Source organism: Phaenicophaeus curvirostris, chromosome 26 (genome assembly GCF_032191515.1).
Source record: "Phaenicophaeus curvirostris isolate KB17595 chromosome 26, BPBGC_Pcur_1.0, whole genome shotgun sequence".
Taxonomy (NCBI): domain Eukaryota; kingdom Metazoa; phylum Chordata; class Aves; order Cuculiformes; family Cuculidae; genus Phaenicophaeus; species Phaenicophaeus curvirostris.
The window spans coordinates 3,678,754-3,697,100 of NC_091417.1; the positions used below are offsets into that span (position 1 = coordinate 3,678,754).

The following is an 18,347-nucleotide window of genomic DNA, read 5'->3' on the forward strand; positions in this document are numbered from 1 at the left end:
AGTGGGTTGCCAAAGGCAGCAGTGGCTGCCCCATCCCTGGAAGTGCTGAAGGCCAGGTTGGATGGGACTTAGAGCCCCCTGATCCGATGGGAGGTGTCCCTGCCCATGGTTTGGGTTGGAACTGGATGATCTTTAAGGTCCCTTCCAACTTAAACTAATCTATGATTCTATAATTTCATGACAGTGTGTGCTGTTATCCGTGCTTTAATGGTAACACCTGTCTGGCATTGCTGCCACTTCCCTGCACGCAGTTATTAAAAGTGAACGCTTTCCTAGAAAGGCCTGAACACCAGAAACCTTGGTAAAGAGTAAAAATGCAACTGGTGTGTTTCTACCCTAACACTGCAATAGCTTGGTTTATGCACAGCTTCTCTAAACCAACATAACTCGTATTCATGCTGGAAACTTCTGTTGCTCAAACTATTAATGATTAGAACAATCCCATTTACCAGCAAGGGAAAGGACTTAGGATGCAAAATGTAAAGAAGAAACGTATATTCATGGATCATTTAAAGACTTATGCCTTGCACAGTCACAGCACTGCAGCTGATTCCTTCACAAAGACAGAAAACAGGAGGAACATTGCAAGAGAAATGTGTGCAATAGGAAAAAAATACTATGACTGAGTAAATGAATATAAAAACTGCCTGTGGCAGCTGGCAAAGATAAATACAGTGAGGATGTAGAACTGTTATAGCCTGGTGACCTAAGATTACAACATCTTATGAGACAAATTGGGGTTCCTAGGGAAAGCAGGCAAGCACTTCATCTCAAAACACGAATGGCCTCAAACCCAGTGGATGCTGTCAAGCTGGAGTACAGACTCCCCTCCGTGGAGTTTTCTTCCCAATTTTGGTGTCCAATTCTATTACTCATCTGAGTTTCTTCATGTGATTTACTCAACACCAAAACATACAATGAACTGAGGAAGCGCAGAGATGCTTTGGAGACTTAAGTCAAGCATATGAAGCTGTACAAGGAAAGGTAAATACTACCCCCTCTGGGAGCAGCTTTGAAATGTTCTCTCCTTTTTACCTCTTGCTACCAGTATCTTTTTCGCTGGCAAAATTAACTGTCTTCTTGTTAATGAAATAATTTGTCAGATGCACACATACATTATCCTGTAAATGAACGAACAAGATGCAGGATTAGAAAGGTGTTAGCCTCCTCCCTTCTTCTCTGCATGATCCTGTTCACACTGCATAATGTAAAGCATCTTAATTAAGCACAGAAGATTTAATGGCACTAAATATGATCAGCCCTATACTGATCCCATTACTCTAAAGAACCCAATAAATGAGGCTCAACAGTTTCAATTTCACTTCACTGCAATCTCATCAACATTCCAATTCCATCACTTCTGAGAAATCAGCAGTTTCAATGGAAGATAACCCTCTTTCTCAGCCAGGCCCCATTCTACAATCACTTATTACTAGAGTTAATTCCACGTTGGAATGATCCAGAACTTCAAACCAGAACCTTTTCCAGCCATCAGCTAAACCACGACTTCTTTTCATAAAGAAGTAAACCAAAATAACTTAGTGCTTAGGACCTTTTTCTTTCCAAGATTCCTTTTTCTTATAGCAATAATGCTTGGTGAAAAATGGTACCAGGATAACACAGAAAGTGATTTAGGTGCTTATAGAAGTACCAGCTGTGCCAAAACTTGTCAGCAGCCCTGATCTGGAGAATTCAACACATGCTGTGTTCTGCTACAGCATCTGTGGAAAGATTTCCTGCATCGTTTTATTTACGGCACTCAGATACAACAAAGATGAATTACTCTATTTATCAAGTGCTTAGAGATTCTCAGGAGAAGGACACTTTGGACAGTCCAACCTCTATGATTTCTCTGTGCCTCTGGGTGCTCTGTATTGAGCTGTCATTAACTCCTGCTACGTTCCCTTCAAGCATGAATGTTTGAAGGAATGAAACATTAACCACAGAAAAGGAGCCTGTGGGTCACTCCACCCCATCTCCTGCTCAAGCGGATTTCCTGCTTTCTTCTCCTCCCAGCCAGAGGCTCCATGTGTCCTCCCTTCCACCTCTTATTATTTTTCCCAGGCGTTCATAGACTTTAATACCTTCTTTGGAACTTTCCCTAAAAAAATAACAATGAGGGCAATGCAAAAATCAAACAAATTTAGTCTATAAAATAAAGCATGTCCAGAAATCAACAATAACCTAAAGTAAATTAAGGTTTTACTCTTCAGATTGTTGGCAGTCCAAACAACTGAAACAACTGGAAGCCTGCTGGAGGTTTTATATTAGACTTCATTAGAGATATGAGTTAAAAGTGTTAATAGAAACAGTTTGGTGAGATGCTGGATTGGAAGGGGATGATAAGCCTTCGTGGGACTCATGAAAACTGAGTATCTTTTAAGTGCTCTTTCCCTGGTGAGGGATAAAGTTTTCCTTGTTCAATTCATCTAACCCGAATGTCCTGAATTCTTGTCAAGGTGAGTCTGTCGCAGAATACTGGAAGTCAGTTCTGAACAGGACCTTACAGAATACACGCCAAGCAGACATTTTTCTTGTGGCAGTGACAAGTCCTTTCAACGGTGATGGATGTGAAGACGATGCCCAGCGAAGGCTGTTCGTGGCTGAGTGACCACATCAGGGCAAGGCCAAGCTGGGTATAAAAAACAGCAGTGCAGTGACAGAGCAGCGATCTCGAAGCATGGGATGGAGGGATTACCCTTGAGATGCAAAGCTGGCAGATCGGGTCCCATCCAGGTTTCCTGGCGTGGTGATGAAGATGCCTCTGCCCCAGCAGCCAGAGTCGACGTTACAGATGTGAGTCTTGTGCTTCCTCGATCTGCTATCAGGCTACAAATTGTGAGGAGGGGAACAGAACGGAGGGACACGACAGAAAGGCTGAAATAATTGCGTTAAAACTGCTTTCTAATGTAATTTTCTAGGCCTAGGTTTTCAAACCATTGCAAGGATTTTGATAATGGTAACTGTGACAAACAGGACCATAAGAATATTGGAAGAAGAAAGAATTGGGACAACTTTCCTTCAGTCCATGGCACTTAAAAACTATAACTGATAATTGCTTATGTTTCTTGATTTCTTTTCCGGCACTGATTTAAAACAGAGAAAATAATTTGCTTTCCTGTAGCCCAGCATATTAATCTTCGTGTTGTGTTTAGGAAACGCTTCTTCTACGCAGGAATTCAGCCCCTTCTGGTCTGCAAATAACAGAATTTAAATCTGACAGTCAGTAAATAATCATGCTGAGCTGCACTTTTTGAAGGGCTCACTCTGCAGGAAGACACTGAGAAATAAGTTGGATTCTTTTGGGGCGATCTTAACCACTCTGCTCATGTTTCTAGTCAGCAAATACTTCCTACAGATCTCCTGCCTTTCAGGGTAGTGGCAAATTTTCTGAGGAAAGAGTTCCATGGTTGGGAGGAAAGCCATAAACAAATACTTTGATCTTCACCGTTTTGACTGCAAAAGCCAATAAAGGAGTCCTCGTGCACACCCAGCCCTACCAACTCACACTCATCGTACTTAATTAGTTTTCATTTCCATTAACCGATCTGTTCAAGCTGTACAATCTGTTCCACGTGCTGTTCGCTCCTCGTTATCTCTCGGTCCCTAAAGCCATCCTTGCTTGCAGCTCCATGTGTTGTGTTGCAGAGCAAGAGCAGCTCAAGAGAATGAAGGTTTGTAATTTCAGATTTTCTGTTTGGACTCGGAGGGAGACGTTGAGTTGCTGTTCAGTCGGACCTCGGCAGCCAGTCAAGCTTCTGCTCACTGTGGATGATCTATTCACAAACAGCCTGCTCGAGATCATTATCTGGGTGATTGGTTATAAATAACTACCAAACAGTTCTGTGCCTTGAGAGAAGATCATGAAGAAGCACAATAAATGGAACAGGTCCAGAGGAGGCTACAGAGATGATCTGAGGGGTGGAGCACCTCCCGTTCAAGGACAGGCTGAAAGAGTTGGGGTTGTTCAGCCTGGAGAAGAGAAGGCTCTGGGGAGACCTTAGAGCAGCTTCCAGTGCTGAAAGGGGCTCCAGGAAGGCTGGGGAGGAGCTGTTTACAAAGCATGGAGTGATAGGACTAGGAGCAATGGATATAAACTGGAGAGGGGCAGATTTAGACTAGACATAAGGAGAAATTTCTTCACCATGAGAGTGGTGAGACACTGGAACAGGTTGCCCAGGGAAGTGGTGGCTGCCCCATCCCTGGAGGTGTTCAAGGCCAGTTGGATGGGGCTTGGGCAGCCTGATCCAGTGGGACATCCCTGTCCATGGCGTGGACTTGGATGATCTTTAAGGTCCCTTCCAACCCAAACTATTCTATGATTCTATGATTCTATGATTCTATGATTCTATGATTCTAACTCCTTACTGTTTCAGAAGCTTCGCACTAGCGACCAATAACTGCTGGAACAAACAGCGCCATTGATATTTCTGAGGAGCGGTGTAAAACAAAGATTCCTGGAATACAGCTCTGAATAATGCTTTATTTGAATTGGGAATGGAGCCATTTACCATGCTTCTTCGTGATCTTCTCTCACGGCACAGATCCAGAAAATACTGGAAAGAGCTCACAGACACATTAAGTTTTGACTTCTTGCCTAACTTCAGTCATTATGAGAGAAATATGTGCAACGATGACAAGCTAGTTCTTTGGAAAGATTAAACAATAGGGATAGCGCATACTCGCAAAGAGCAAGTGTTAGAACAACTGGGGACACTGGGGCCAATAAATATACGCTCTGAGGACTTGGAGCACGTGTCGGAAGGCAACTGCATCAATGGGGGAATTTGGATCCCGGCTGCCAAACTGCAGAACAAGATGCATGGACGCTAAGGCTTTTGATTTCAAGCAGTATGTTAAAATAACCTTGTGGCCCCTGGGCAAACACAAATTTATGAGTCCTTTAGGAATCGCCCACACCACAATTGTTCTGGTTTCCCCATAGAGAAAGCAGAAGGGATCTCCTAGCACTCCATCCTCATGCCAGGAGCAGACTGGAGAGCTCAGCAGACTCCTCTAGTGCTACGACACGCTCCAGGCTTGAGAAAGAGTGGCTGGAAAGCTGCCTGGCAGAGGAGGATCTGGGGGTGTTGGTTGAAAGTGGCTGAACATGAGCTGGCAGTGGCGCAAGTGGCCAACAAGGCTAATGGCACCTTGGCTTGGATCAGCTTCAGCGTGGCCAGCAGGAGCAGAGAAGGGGTCACCCGCCTGGGTTTGGCAGCGGGGAGGCCACACCTCGAATCCGGAGTTCAGTTTGGGGCCCCTCACTACAAGAAGGACATTGAGGGGCTGGAGCGCATCCGGAGAAGGGAACGGAGCTGGGGAAGGGGCTGGAGAACAAGAGAAGCAGCTGAGGGACCTGCGGGGGGTTTAGCCTGGAGAAGAGGAGGCTGAGGGGAGACCTCATTGCTCTCTGCAGCTCCTGGAAAGGAGGTTGTGGTGAGGTGTGTGGGCTCTGCTCCTAAGGAACAAGTGCTAGGTTGAGAGGAAACGGCCTCAAGTTGTGCCAGGGGAGGTTTAGATTGGATATTGGGAAAAATACCTTCACTGCTCTCTCCAACTCCCTGAAAGGAGGTTGTGGAGAGGAGGGAGCTGGGCTCTTCTCCCAAGGGACAGGGGACAGGACGAGAGGGAATGACCTCAAGCTCTGCCAGGGGAGGTTTAGGCTGGACATTAGGAAAAAATCTTTCAGGGAAAGGGTCACTGGGCAGTGGCAGAGGCTGCCCAGGCAGGGGGTTGAGTCACGTTCCCTGGAGGGGTTTAAGGGACGGGTGGGTGAGGTGCTGAGGGACATGAGTTAGTGATTGATGGGAATGGTTGGACTCGATGATCCGGTGGGTCTTTTCCAAGCTGGTGATTCTATGATTCTATGATTCAACGGACTCCTAGGAGCTGGCAGCGGCTCCCTGGGGCGGTGGTGGAGCCCCCATCCCAGGAGGGGTTTAAAAGCCAGGCAGACGAGGCGCTCAGAGATGGTTTTTGGTGCACAGGTACGTTTGGACTCGATGATCTCAAAGGTCTTTTCCAACAAATCGATTCTGTGACGCTGGAATCTCAGGGGGGGATGCGGGCTCCGAGGGAGGGGGTGGGACTTGGAGGGGGCGGGGCTTGAGCAAGAGGCGGGGCTCCATTCCTAGGGTCCCGCCGCCCCATTGGTGCAGCGGCCAGCGCCGTCTCTGATTGGATGAGAGCGGTAAGGGGGTGGGGCGGGAAGGTGTTGCCACGGCAACAGGAGGACGCGCCCGCCTTTTCCCGCCTCCGGACCAACGGCCGCGAACGGCCCCGCCCCACGTGAGGGGGCGTGGCCTCGACCCGACGGCCGCAGCCAATCAGCGCTGCGGGGAGCGCGGCCCTTTGAATATAGGCGAGGGCCGCGGGGGCTGATGGGAAGGGAAGGGAAGGGAGGGGCTGAGGGGCTGAGGGGCTGAGGGGCTGAGTTATCGAATCAGGGAATGCCCTGAGTTCAAAGTGACCCAGCAGCCTCATAGAATCCTGCAATAGGTTAGGTCAAGCCTCCAAGCCCACCCAGTTTCACCCCCTGCCATGGGCAGGGACACCTCCTGCTGGGTCTGGTTGCTCCAAGCCCCATCCATCCTGGCCTTGAACCCCTCCAGGGGTGGGGAAGCCGGGGTCCAACTTCTGTCCCTGCACGGGGCACCCCAATATCCACGTCATGTGTCTGAGGGTGTTGGTGCTTCTGGAATATTCATAGAATAACCAGGTTGGAAGAGACCCACCGGATCATCGAGTCCAACCATTCCTAGTTGCTTCCCTGGGAGCTATTCCAAGGCTTCACCAGCCTTTGTGGGAAGAGTCTGTCCCTAATGACCAACCTAACCCTCTCCTGGTGCATCCCCCTGCCATCCCCTAGTGTTTGAGGTCATCCTGTCCACCTGTCCTAAGCTAAGCTATCTCCGAGCACCTTGTCTGCCTGGCTTTTAAACTCCTCCTGGGATGGAGACTCCACCGCTGCCCTGGGCAGCCTCTGCCAGTGCCCGAGAGCCCTTTCAGTGAAGAAATATTTCCTAATATCCAACCTAAACCTCCCCTGGCACAACTTGAGGCTGTTTCCTCTCATCCTATTGCCTGTTCCTTAGGAGCAGAGCCCAGCACCCACCTCACCACAACCTCCTTTCCAAGAGCTGCAGAGGGTAATGAGATCTCCTCTCAACCTCTTCCTCTCCAGGATAAACCACCCTAGGTCCCTCAGATACTCTCAGGACCCTTGTTCTCCAGCCCCTTCCCCAGCTCTGTTCCCTTCTCCAGACACACTCCAGCCACTCAATGTCTTTCTTGGAGTGAGTGACCCGAAACTGAACCCAGGATTTAAGGTTCATTTAATGAATAGCCCCTCTTCCAAAGCTTTCCTACATTTTGGATCAGATCTATCCTAACAATAGCCCCCTTTAAGGAAGGATTGCCAACTCTAATGACTCCATTAAGGCGAGCGTGGGTTCATCTATGCTGCTACAACCAAGTAATAACTCTTAGGAATTAAAAATCCATATGGCTCTCTCAGCTGTGCTACATAACATGTGCAGCAGCTGCTCTCCAAAATATTATAACTGTTATTAAAAAGGAATTAACGATGCTGTATGGCTTATGAAACAGCAACTTATTGTTAAATAGAACAAAATTTAGTGTAAAAAAACATTCAGAATCTTCAGGCTGACCACTTTTTTTGTCTTTTTCATTGTCCCTGTTTGTTTCTGGTTGCATTTAGATGCCGTAATCATGACCAAGACCCCAGAGGAATACACGTTGTAAAAGCCCATGCAATATTCTAGTCGCATCCTGTTACTGGGGCAGGGAAGCAGGGGACGAGTGCCTCAGGGCCTGAGTTATCATCTCGCTCTCCAAGCAGCTGCTCCCACTGGCAAATCTCTTATGGATCAGTAGCGGAGAAGTAGAGCCTGATGAACCCCACCAGGTTTTTCAGGCTGGGAAAACCATTGGGAAGGGTTAAAAACTCCCTGGAGCCCGAAGGGCATCAATCCCTTTTGGCAGCCATCCATTTGTTTTCTCCATCCTGGCTCCCTTCTTGTGCAGTTCAGCCTTGCTCAAAATGAAGGTTAAATCTGGCGAGGGGAAGGGGGTTATGTCACAGATTTTCTGAGTGGCTTTGGTCAAATTCCTTCATGTTTGTGTGACTGCTTCCCTGTCGTAGCACAAGAGTAATATTTAGTTATGTGATGTGGAATATAAGTCCCTTAAGGCCCAGTTCTTCAATGCTTGTGTGTGAGGTTGTGATGTGAAAGGAGCTATATTTAATTAATTTAGAATCTCTGGTGCTGATGGCTTTGCAGTGTTTTAGACACTCAGTGCTAGACTTGTAATTATATGAGATTGTAAGCCTTGACGCTGTGAAGCTGATAGAAGCTTTGTCGCCAGTATAATTTTTTATTTATATTACATGCTAAGCCAGGGTGCAAGCCCACGTTTAAGCCTGAACTGACCTTGCATACAGGTTTTAACGAGCTCTAGCGCCTCAGAGGGCAAAGAGTCCACCTGGTCTCTTAAACAGGGTCCCATGCATTGTCGTCCTTGTGAGTGGGATGGGCACCAGCATGACTGTACCAGTCATAGGCTATTCCATAATATCATATAGCCCGTGGAGAACGGAGGAGTGGGCTCAAGTTCTATTCTAGAAGGCTTTAGAGTCTCATACAGCAGGGTGCTCTGTTTGGAGCAGGCAGCTGAGCCGCAGATATTTGGGGATGACCAAGTGCAGGTCAAGCAGAGGTTTTGTAGTAACCCAGTTTCTGGCCAGAGGCAACGAAACACAGAAACATTGTTATTTGCATCAGGATGCACTGTTAAATCCTCCCTGCAGGTAGTTTGGACTGGCTAAGGGAAGGTTAAAGAAATTAAGCTTGAAAAGGGGAGTTCTTTCTGCCTACAGCAAGAGGCAGCCTGGGTAGCACCACTGCGCTGGCTCTGCCACTGAAATTGGGATCAAAACCCAACAAAACCCTCTACTTGCCGAGATTTACTGCTTCACGGGCCAACGGAGTGAAATGTAAACTGCAATACATCCGTCTTTATTCCACGAGCATCCCTGGTTCTGTTATTCCCCTCTCCGGTCCCCCCGGATGAATAGCCCTCTCCCCTCGCGATGCTGAATAGGCCAGGTGACTCCGAACCCGGCCACCCAGCAGATGCTTCCGCAGTACCAACTGTTCCGAATCCCCCACCTCATCTCCAGCTTTTTTTTTTTATCCCCTCCTTCCCCCATGTCCTACCAATCTAGGCTGCCTGGCACATGCTGCAAGCTGCAGTCCCACCGGAGCGATATTGTGATGGAAATGAGGGAGGGGATGCAGGCAGAACTGTGCAGATTTACAGCACTCTAAGGGTTTCCATTAAAATCCTTGACAACTTGTTATTTATGAGCGGACCAACAGCTCCTCTAATATCCAGGGCCTGGACCCCATTCACCTCAATAATGCTGGTTTGGAATAAATGAGCCAGAGGATGGAAACCAGTTCTGTTGGTATAATGGAGGGGGCTAATAGCTGTTTAGAGAAAACAACTGATGTAATGCTGGGACCCAATCCTTTCACCAACAAAACAACAAAGGTTTGATTCTTCAGTACATTTCACATAGTGATTTAATCCAGTACAAAGGGGGTGATGAATGGCAGCGGTTGGATTCCGTGCCGTTATACACCCGCTAAGCTTTCTCTATTTTAACTGTGCACTGCAGATAAAGCGACTTATTGACTCCTGCGCAAGTGGGAATAGGTCAGCCTGCACCTCCATAGCAGAACAAAGGTAAACGACGTGTCCTTACAAAACTGTACAGGTGATAGAAAACCCTCTGTGATAGAAAACCCTCATTTTTCAGCCTCACCAGGGGCCTGTGAGCATTTCTTTCCCAGATTTTTCCAAGCTGCCTCACCTAACTCAGTGTGTCAGTCTCTCCAGGTGTCACCATTCCGTTCTCTGCTCCTTCGCACTGCTGCCGTGACAGAGACAGGAGCTCTTCCACTTACTCAGTACAGGACTGATCCCTGAAATAAGGGCTCCAGTGATCGAACCACTTTAACCCCTAGATGTGCTGCTGTAAAGAATCACTGATCTCTCCTGCTGTGTCTTAAACTGATGAGTTGGTTTCTGAGTGTGGCCACTCCATCGCTGGCGTGTGCACAGCTTTCTTTTCCCTCCTTTGTTCACCTGCATGTAGTCTGTGTGTATTGCTTTTGTCAGGAATGTTTTTCTTTCCTCTCCACTCCCCTTGCTCTCCACGGGAGCCTCATTAAGGTGAAGTGAAGAGCAGCAGCAGCGCTCCCAGACTGGAAGATGCCAGATGGACCATGCTCCAAGCCTCCGCCTCCCCCTCGTCCGTGCCCTGGCCCTCAGCACTGTGGTTTTGGAGGAGAATGGCAGTACTGAAGGTCCCAAGTGTTCTGCAGGAAGAGGAAAGAAGCCATGGATAGATAGAGAAAAACCAGGAGGAGAGCAGGTGGAGGAAAGAAGCTGTTCGAGTGAGGAAGGAGGCTGTGGCTGTGCAATTGGGAATCGCATCCTGAAAGAATCCAAGCCACCAGTCAGTTATTTCAGCATCCTTTCAGATCCTCTGACTTTCAGGGTTGAAAGAGCTTGGGAATCTGGAATCTGTAACTGTCTCCCTTGCAGCCAGTCTGTTTTTGGCAACAAAAACCACTTTTCCCAGGCAAAACAAAGGTCTTTCCAATGAAACAAAGTGATGTCAGTTGGTGTGAGATGCCCTCCATGACCACGGCGAGCAGCGTGGCTTTGCAGCAGAGAGATGTTATCAGCTGGTTTGCATTTTACACATACAGAAACATGCCTGTTAATTGGGAAATGACAGTGAGGAGTATATTCCAAATATACTCTGTATGAATTGGGAGAGAAAGCCCAAGGGAGGAACTACCTTCCCAGAAAAGGAAGGCACAGAGTCTGACAAAAATGAGGGAGCAGCAAAAGGACCAAGAAAAAGGAAGAGTGTTCTGAGGCTGCACGGGTTTGCTGGGACGTGGCAACAGAAAATGCTGTGCTGCATCAGAGCAGTGATCACTCATGGAAAGCAAATGGGCCAGTTCCTATGCTGGACCCAACTGATAAATGCTCTAGAGTTTTAAAAAGAGACATAGCCACAGAGGTTTGGCTCACAAAGTGTGACTTCTTCCATTTAGATGCATTTCTAATCAATGTCCATTCAGACGCTTTGTGAGTTTGGGTATAAATCGTGCCAAGCCCCTGCGGAAAATATATTTCAAGGTCCTTACCCGCTACAAATCAATGTGATATCGGATCCCGTCCAAAGAATAATGGTATCGAATCATCAGCCATTTAAGTTGCTTCTGTATTAAAATGTAAAACTGAGATAGGATTGAAACCTCTTCTGATTCCAAAGGCTGAACGCAGCAGTAGCATAAATAATGCTGTAACTTACAAGCAAAAGGAAAACTCAGTCAGAAAATATAGGATGTAATTTGTGATGAGGGGTAAATTGGTCCCTGGCTGCCCAGGACAGGGAGGGTCTGACCTGTGTCAGGCCGAGGTGGGTAGTTGGGAATCTGAATCTGGGTTATTATTACAGAAAATACGAATTACAAATGATGTGCCTTAAAATCCTTCCGAAAGCCAGCATCCTCCTGAGATTTATTGCAGTCTGACCCCCTCTGCCGGCCACCTGCTCGCTGCCTGCGTCCCCAAAACAGGCTCAGGGATTTGTAGAAGTGATGGGAGCAGGCACGAGAGGTACCAGAGTAAAAGGGATGGAGAAGGCATCTGGGGACATCACCGCCTTGCACCGGTAGCTCAAGGACATAGGTAGCATCTGACATAAACGCTAACCCCAGGTGACTGGGGCTGGGCTCGAGATCCGAGCCGCTAAATCCAGCACCAGCAACAGGGTAGAAAGGGAAGGGGTTGAATAACTGGCAAGGAATTCAGTTAAATTTGCTTTTGAGTCTCTCCGTGTCTGAGCTGCTTCTGCTGAGAGGCAAAGCAGTGGAAGGAAGTAAAAAAAAAAAAAGGCATTTCGAATGAGGATTTACAGAAAAAAGGCTTGGGGGAAAGCATTTTCTTGACAAACAATGGGACTTTTCCTGAGGAAGCAAGTGTTCTGTTAAAAATGAACCTCATTATGATGGAATGTTCGATTGTCAAAATCAGGATAAGCTATGCCAGGAATGTTGAGACACACCATAGCCATCAATAATGTCTAAACCTGTACAATACCATGTATTTTAAAAAACCGTATTGTTCAGAGCGAGGATCTTTTCAGCGTTTTCTCCTGGCCTTGGGAGAAAAGTGGATGCGCCGGGTGTTCCTGTGATGCAGCAGAAGCATCCAGCTGGCCAGCTCCAGCTCCCGGGTTCTGGACCAGCTGTAAACAAACAATCCCATACAGCTCAGTTTGTTTTCTTGATTAATCCTTGTTATCCCATCCTACTCTTTGGCCTTGGTGACTTGTTCCCATGCCGAGAGGAGCCAGCAGGGAGCAGCCAGTTAAACAACCAGCAGGAGCACGGAAGGCTCAGTTTCTCTCTTATGAAAGAAGAGATAAGAAGTACTAGAAATACTAAAGTTGCTCAAGTAAGTTGGCTTTAAAAGCCATTTTTTCCCTGGGGAATATCAGATGAAAATTACAGCTTTTGCCTCTTGAGAAAACTAACAATATCCTGCATTTATGTGTAAAGAGAACAGCCCTTTGCTATACTAATTCCAGTGACAATATTTAATGACTAATGGTGTACAAGCATCTACACTTACTTTCAGACAGAAACTGGAGTCCTTGCACTGGAATAACCTTTTTTTGGGGGGCGTACAATGCCAAGTCAATCGTATACTCCATGTGAACGCTTTAGTCAAAAAACAAAAAGGGGGAATTGTGGAGACATTTTACAGGGAAGAAGGACTCGATGCGGTGGGCCTTGTTGATATCGAGCAACTCTGACAAGGCCTTGAAACAGAGAGCCGAGACAAAACCAAGAGCGAGTTTGGTGGGAACAAGTACCAACTGAGAGAAAAAGAAAAGAAGAAAAATATCAACATAATTAGAATCATAGAATTGCCAGGTTGGAAAAGACCCACTGGATCACTGAGTCCAACCATTCCCATCAATCACTAACCCATGTCCCTCAGCACCTCGTCCACCTGTCCCTTAAACCCCTCCAGGGAAGGGGACTCAACCCCCTCCCTGGGCAGCCTCTGCCAGGGACCAATCACCCTTTCTGGGAAAAATTTCTTCCTAATGTCCAGCCTGACCCTCCCCTGGTGGAGCTTGAGGCCATTCCCTCTCGTCCTGTCCCCTGTCCCTTGGGAGAAGAGCCCAGCTCCCTCCTCTCCACAACCTCCTCTCAGGGAGTTGGAGAGAGCAATGAGGTCTCCCCTCAGCCTCCTCTTCTCCAGGCTAAACACCCCCAGCTCTCTCAGCTGTTCATTTTAGTGTAACTTGGTTTTTTAGCATGCACAGTTGTTTAGCCAATAATATGTTAGTAATAGCTTTATGGACAGCTACCTTCAGGCAATAATACTCTGTAGATAGCCTCGTGGACAGCCTGTTATGTAACCAAAAAGGGCATATAAAGAAACAGGTAACTCAATAAAGGGTCTTCGATCCATCAGATTGAAGTCTGTGCCTTAATCCTCTCAGCCCAGCATGACTCCAGTTCTGCATTCATCTCTCCATCCTTTACCATATTGTTTGACAAGAGGGAATGGCCTCAAGCTCCACCAGGGGAGGTTCAGGCTGGACATTAGGAAAAAATATTTCACAGAAAGGGTCATTGGGCAGTGGCAGAGGCTGCCCAGAGAGGGGGTTGAGTCACCTTCCCTGGAGGGGTTTAAGGGACGGGTGGACGAGGTGCTGAGGGACATGGGTTAGTGATTGATGGGAATGGTTGGACTCGATGATCCGATGGGTCTCTTCCAACCTGGTGATTCTGTGATTCTATCTATGAGTCTATGAGTCTATGTTTTCCCGCCCAGGCGGCCCTAGGCCCCGCCCACAATGTCAACAAACCACGCCCACGCGGGAAACCAGAGGGGCTCACAGGCCACGCCCCCGGCTCAAAGACCACGCCCCCATCGCACCGCCCGGGCTGCTGGGACCCCACCAGCCAATGGGCGCCGGCGCCGCGCCCCGCTCGCCCCGCCCCTCGCGCGTTCCCGGATGTGGGCGGGGCCTCGCGCGGCCAATGGGGAGCGGGGGCGCCGCGGCCGGCGGCCAATGAGCGCGGAGGACGCGGGGGACACACGGCAAGGTGAGCCCGCACCGCGCCGAGCCGCGCCGGCACCGCAGGTGGGCCCGGGGCTCCCCATCCCACCCCGCGACAGCGCCGGGGACCGCTCCGACGGGCACGGGGGGGTCGGTGCCCCGGTGGGCGCCGGTGCCCGGTGAGGGGAGGGGGTCGGTGCCCCGGTGACAGGTTGGGTTGGTGCCCGGTGAGGGGGGGGGCCCGCTTAGGGAGCCGGGGTGCCCGGTGAGCGGGGGCCCGGTGAGAGGGGGGGGCCTGGTGGGCCCATGTCCCAGAGGTTTCGGTGACCCGGTTGTTGGGGGGTGGTGGGGGGAGGCCTCATGTCCTGGGGGGGTGTCGGTGACCCGGTTGGGGGTCCGTGTCCCGGTGGGGTCGGTGTCCTGGGGGGTTCGGTGCCCCAGGGGAGGCGGTGTCCCGGCTAAGGGACGGTGTCGGGGGGCTGGAGCCCCGGTTGGGGTCGGTGCTGGTGGAGATGGGGCCCATGGGGTGCGAGGCAGCAGCCCCTGAGGGGGAGACAAGCATCATCGTCTCTGCTGTCCCCGAGCCCCACAGGCCCTCCCCGGGGGTCCCGCCGTGTCCAGACAGCCCCAGGCGAGGGCTGACGGGGGGACAGCCTCGGATGCGGCTCAGGGACGTGGCTGCATGTCAGCCCCACAAACACGGTGGTGGCTGGTGATTGTAGCACTCAAAGGCTTAATTCTGTCCCCTTTTCCTCTGTTTTAGTATTAGGTGAAGCAAAATGCAGGCTCCTTCGGCTCTCCTCAGCTCGCCAGCGCTGGTAAGTTGCTCTCAGCTCAATAATACTGAGTGAGAGGATGTGATTCCAGAGTCTTTCTCTGCATTGCTCAGCTCAAAACGCTGTCCTGTTCATCCTCCGTTGAGGTGGGATCATGTGGGCTTGGTTCGCTGTGGATTTAGCAAGGAGGTGAAGCAAGGTGACCTCCGGTGACCGGAGGGTGATTCCTACCAGCTTAGTGGATGTGTGGTGAACTGCGGGCCCCAGGGCTTCTCCTGAGATAAGCCGAGTTACAGAAACACTCGGTCACCTTTTTCTCTCAGGGTGCAGGTTAAGAAGACAATGTAGGGACCTGTTGTAGTGACTGAAGTCTCGTAGCAGGTACGGCCCTGCCGTGCTGCCCTGTGTCATCTCTGGGAGTGCTACTGATGGATTTCATCCAGCTGGCTAAAATAGAAGTACCCTGCATTTGCAAAGGGCTTTGGTTTTTATTTTTCTTTCATATTTGAGATGTTTTCAGAAATTTCTAAGACCGTTCATGAAATAACTTCTGAGGATTCATGCAGGTGCATGATTATCAGTGTTAATTGTCTGTTTCCCTCAGTTGCGGTGCTGCTCCAGGGCTCTGGCCAGACCGGCTTCAGTGTCGGTGTTCAGCAGGCCTGAGGCTCAGACTCTACAGGTGAGGCTCCGCTGTGTGAACCCGAGTCCTGTGCTTCTGCGCTCGCTGCCTGCGGTGCTGACAGCTCCTCCTGGGATGGAAGAGTTGGTTTGTCTATCAGGAGGGTGGCTAGTGCAGGGACGTGGCTTCTAGCCCAGCTTGGCATGCTTGGCTGGCCTTGCTCCGCCTTGAGGAGAGGATAAACGGGATTTGTGTTCTATTAAACTTCCACATTTCCGATTCGAAGTGTTTTTTCTGCTGTATCCCACAGCCAGACGGCGTTTCTCACCAGCTGACCCGCCGCGAGTTCCAAACTAGCGCTGTTTCCAGGGATATCGACACTGCTGCGAAGTTCATCGGTGCCGGCGCTGCCACGGTCGGGGTGGCGGGTTCGGGAGCCGGCATCGGGACAGTGTTTGGCAGCTTGATCATTGGCTACGCCAGGTAAGCGAGATGCCAGGCGGGCTCCTTCTCCCAGCACTAAATTGAACGGATGAGTAGAGCTTTCCCTAGAATACGCGTCCCGCTCTGGGTGATGAACAGATCTTGTATTGAAGTGCAGCATCCTCCTTGGAGTATGAAGGGGTTATTACAATCCATTGTTCTATTAAAACAAATAAAGCCGCTGAGGTGTTTGCATCCACCCTGTCCTGGCTTCCAAAGCACGCGGCTGCTCCCTGGAGCTCTGCCTGCCTCTGGAAGCCCTGGGTGTCAGCAGGAGCGGTTCCTCAGCACTGCCAGGGTGGGTGAAACCAGTGTAGATGGTTCCACGTGGCGAGTCACTGCAGGCAGGGAACTGGGACAGCTGGAGCATTCCATGAGACTGCTCTGTGCTTCAAAACCTGTTGCTCGTGTGACATAATCCCAGTGTTCTGCGATACAGGGAATGGTTTGGGGCTTTGTTCTCACTGTGGATCTGGTTTTTTTTTCTTTTTTTCCTCTCTTCTCATTTTATCCACCCTCATATGATGCTCAGGAATCCGTCTCTCAAGCAGCAGCTCTTCTCCTATGCCATCCTGGGCTTCGCCCTCTCCGAGGCCATGGGTCTCTTCTGTTTGATGGTGGCATTCCTCATCCTCTTTGCTATGTGACAACTTCTGGGCCTGGCTGCGGTTTCCACCAATCTGTCCTGTGCGGTTCGAGTCTGCTTCCATCAGAGCCTTCCAGACTGACAATTAAAGAAAAGATTTCTCTAAATAAACCAGTGGCTTCATTTTTTTTTTCTTTATTTCTTCATTTTTTGCTCATGTTCTGGGCCAGCGGCAGGGGAGCCTTGGGTAACTCACTGAGGGGGATGTCCCAGGTGCGGGGGTACCTGCTGGTAAAGGAGAAGGGGACTCGGAAATGGTGGAGGAAGGAGAGGGAAGCTACTCATATTTTGGGGAGATAAGAAGGGAGAGCCTTGAACGGCTCAAATCTGTGCAAGAATCCTTAATGCACATTGCCCTGCTAAAGCAGAGGCTTCCTGATGAGCTGGCAGAGTGTAGTTTTGCACATGTACTGTGGTGGAAAATACTCTGCCATGTGTTTTTTCCTCATCTGGAAGACCGTGCTGGGTGCAGGCACTGTGACCAGTGACCATAGAGGGTGCGTACGCTGCCCGGCGTCTGCATCCTCCGTTTCCACCCAGAAGAGCTGGTTTTGAGGCCACACAATCCTCATGCCCCCTCAAAGCGTCGCTTCCCATGAAGGACTGCAGCTGGGTTATATTTCACCCCTCCAGCAGCTCCAGGGACTGGAGGATGCAGGGAGCAGCAGGTTTAAAACCTGCCTGGAATCGTGGACCCTGGGGCGAGGCAGCTTCAGGAGGGTGAGCACCGAGGGACCTCCTCTCATGATCTGCTTTAGGTAATTGAATTAACACAGGTACCCTGTGCCCTTAAAGCCCCTGCAGCACGGCTGTGACCTGTGCAGGACTTGGAAGGCCGTGCAAGAACCACTCTGTTCAAATGGAAGAGCTGCCTACATCCTGGAAGAGGAAGGGACAGAGAAGGTTTGGGTCTTAAAAACCTGTCCCTGAGACTTCTTGGAGAAACAAAAGCCGAGCTCGAGGGAGGCTTGCTGGAAGCGGAGAGAAGGATCCTAGGAATGGCTGTGTACCCCTTGGGCAGCTTGGTTGCAGGCTCTTGCTTTTGATGAATTGAGCGCTTGCTGCCTGTCACCTCAGGAGAAGAGACCTGCACCCAGGCTACTCACGTTTATTCTCCATAATGCTGTGGAGCTGTGCAGAAATGACACGCGTTGCCGCATGCCCGGTGGAGGAGAAGGGACCTTGGACTTTGAATCGTTCCCTTGGGTTGGATGTGGCTGCTGCGGGCACCTCGGGCAGGGTGCGACGTCATAGAATCCTGGAATGGTTTGGGTTGGAAGGAGCCTCAAAACCCATCCAGTTCCAGCCCTGCCAGGGGCAGGGACACCTGCCACCGGATCAGGCTGGAGATTCCTCCCTGCGGGCCACCGAGCAGCCACAACCTGCGGCTCCCACCAGGGAGTCACTGCTTCACAGAATCACACAGAATCACTAGGTTGGAACAGACCCACAGGATCATCGAGGCCAACCATTCCTATCAATCACTAAGCCGTGCCCCTCAGCACCTCAATAATCTCTCTCAAAAAAACCCCATTTTTACTGAAGAAGGAAAGAAATGTAAGTCACTTCTATTTGCAATGTTTAGTACTTGGTATTTAGAAGATTTCCAGGCTAAGTTTAAGCAGTGAG

At 49.7% G+C, this 18,347-nt stretch overlaps 1 protein-coding gene across 4 annotated transcripts in view; it reads left to right on the forward strand.

The window, feature by feature from the left end:
- Positions 1–16,829, forward strand: part of ATP5MC1 (ATP synthase membrane subunit c locus 1) — a 110,176-nt gene extending 93,347 nt beyond the window's left edge. The window contains exons 1-5 of one of the 4 annotated variants that reach the window (XM_069876857.1): positions 14,148–14,237; positions 14,961–15,009; positions 15,572–15,649; positions 15,900–16,072; positions 16,605–16,829. In XM_069876857.1, the coding sequence (XP_069732958.1) occupies positions 14,971–15,009; positions 15,572–15,649; positions 15,900–16,072; positions 16,605–16,719 (405 nt within the window). In that variant the 5' untranslated portion in view covers positions 14,148–14,237; positions 14,961–14,970 and the 3' untranslated portion in view covers positions 16,720–16,829. Of the gene's footprint in view, positions 1–14,147; positions 14,238–14,260; positions 14,276–14,331; positions 14,354–14,954; positions 15,010–15,571; positions 15,650–15,899; positions 16,073–16,604 lie in introns of those variants that run through there. The other 3 variants (XM_069876860.1, XM_069876861.1, XM_069876859.1) reach the window with 3 other exon arrangements.
- Positions 16,830–18,347: the final 1,518 nt, after the last annotated feature.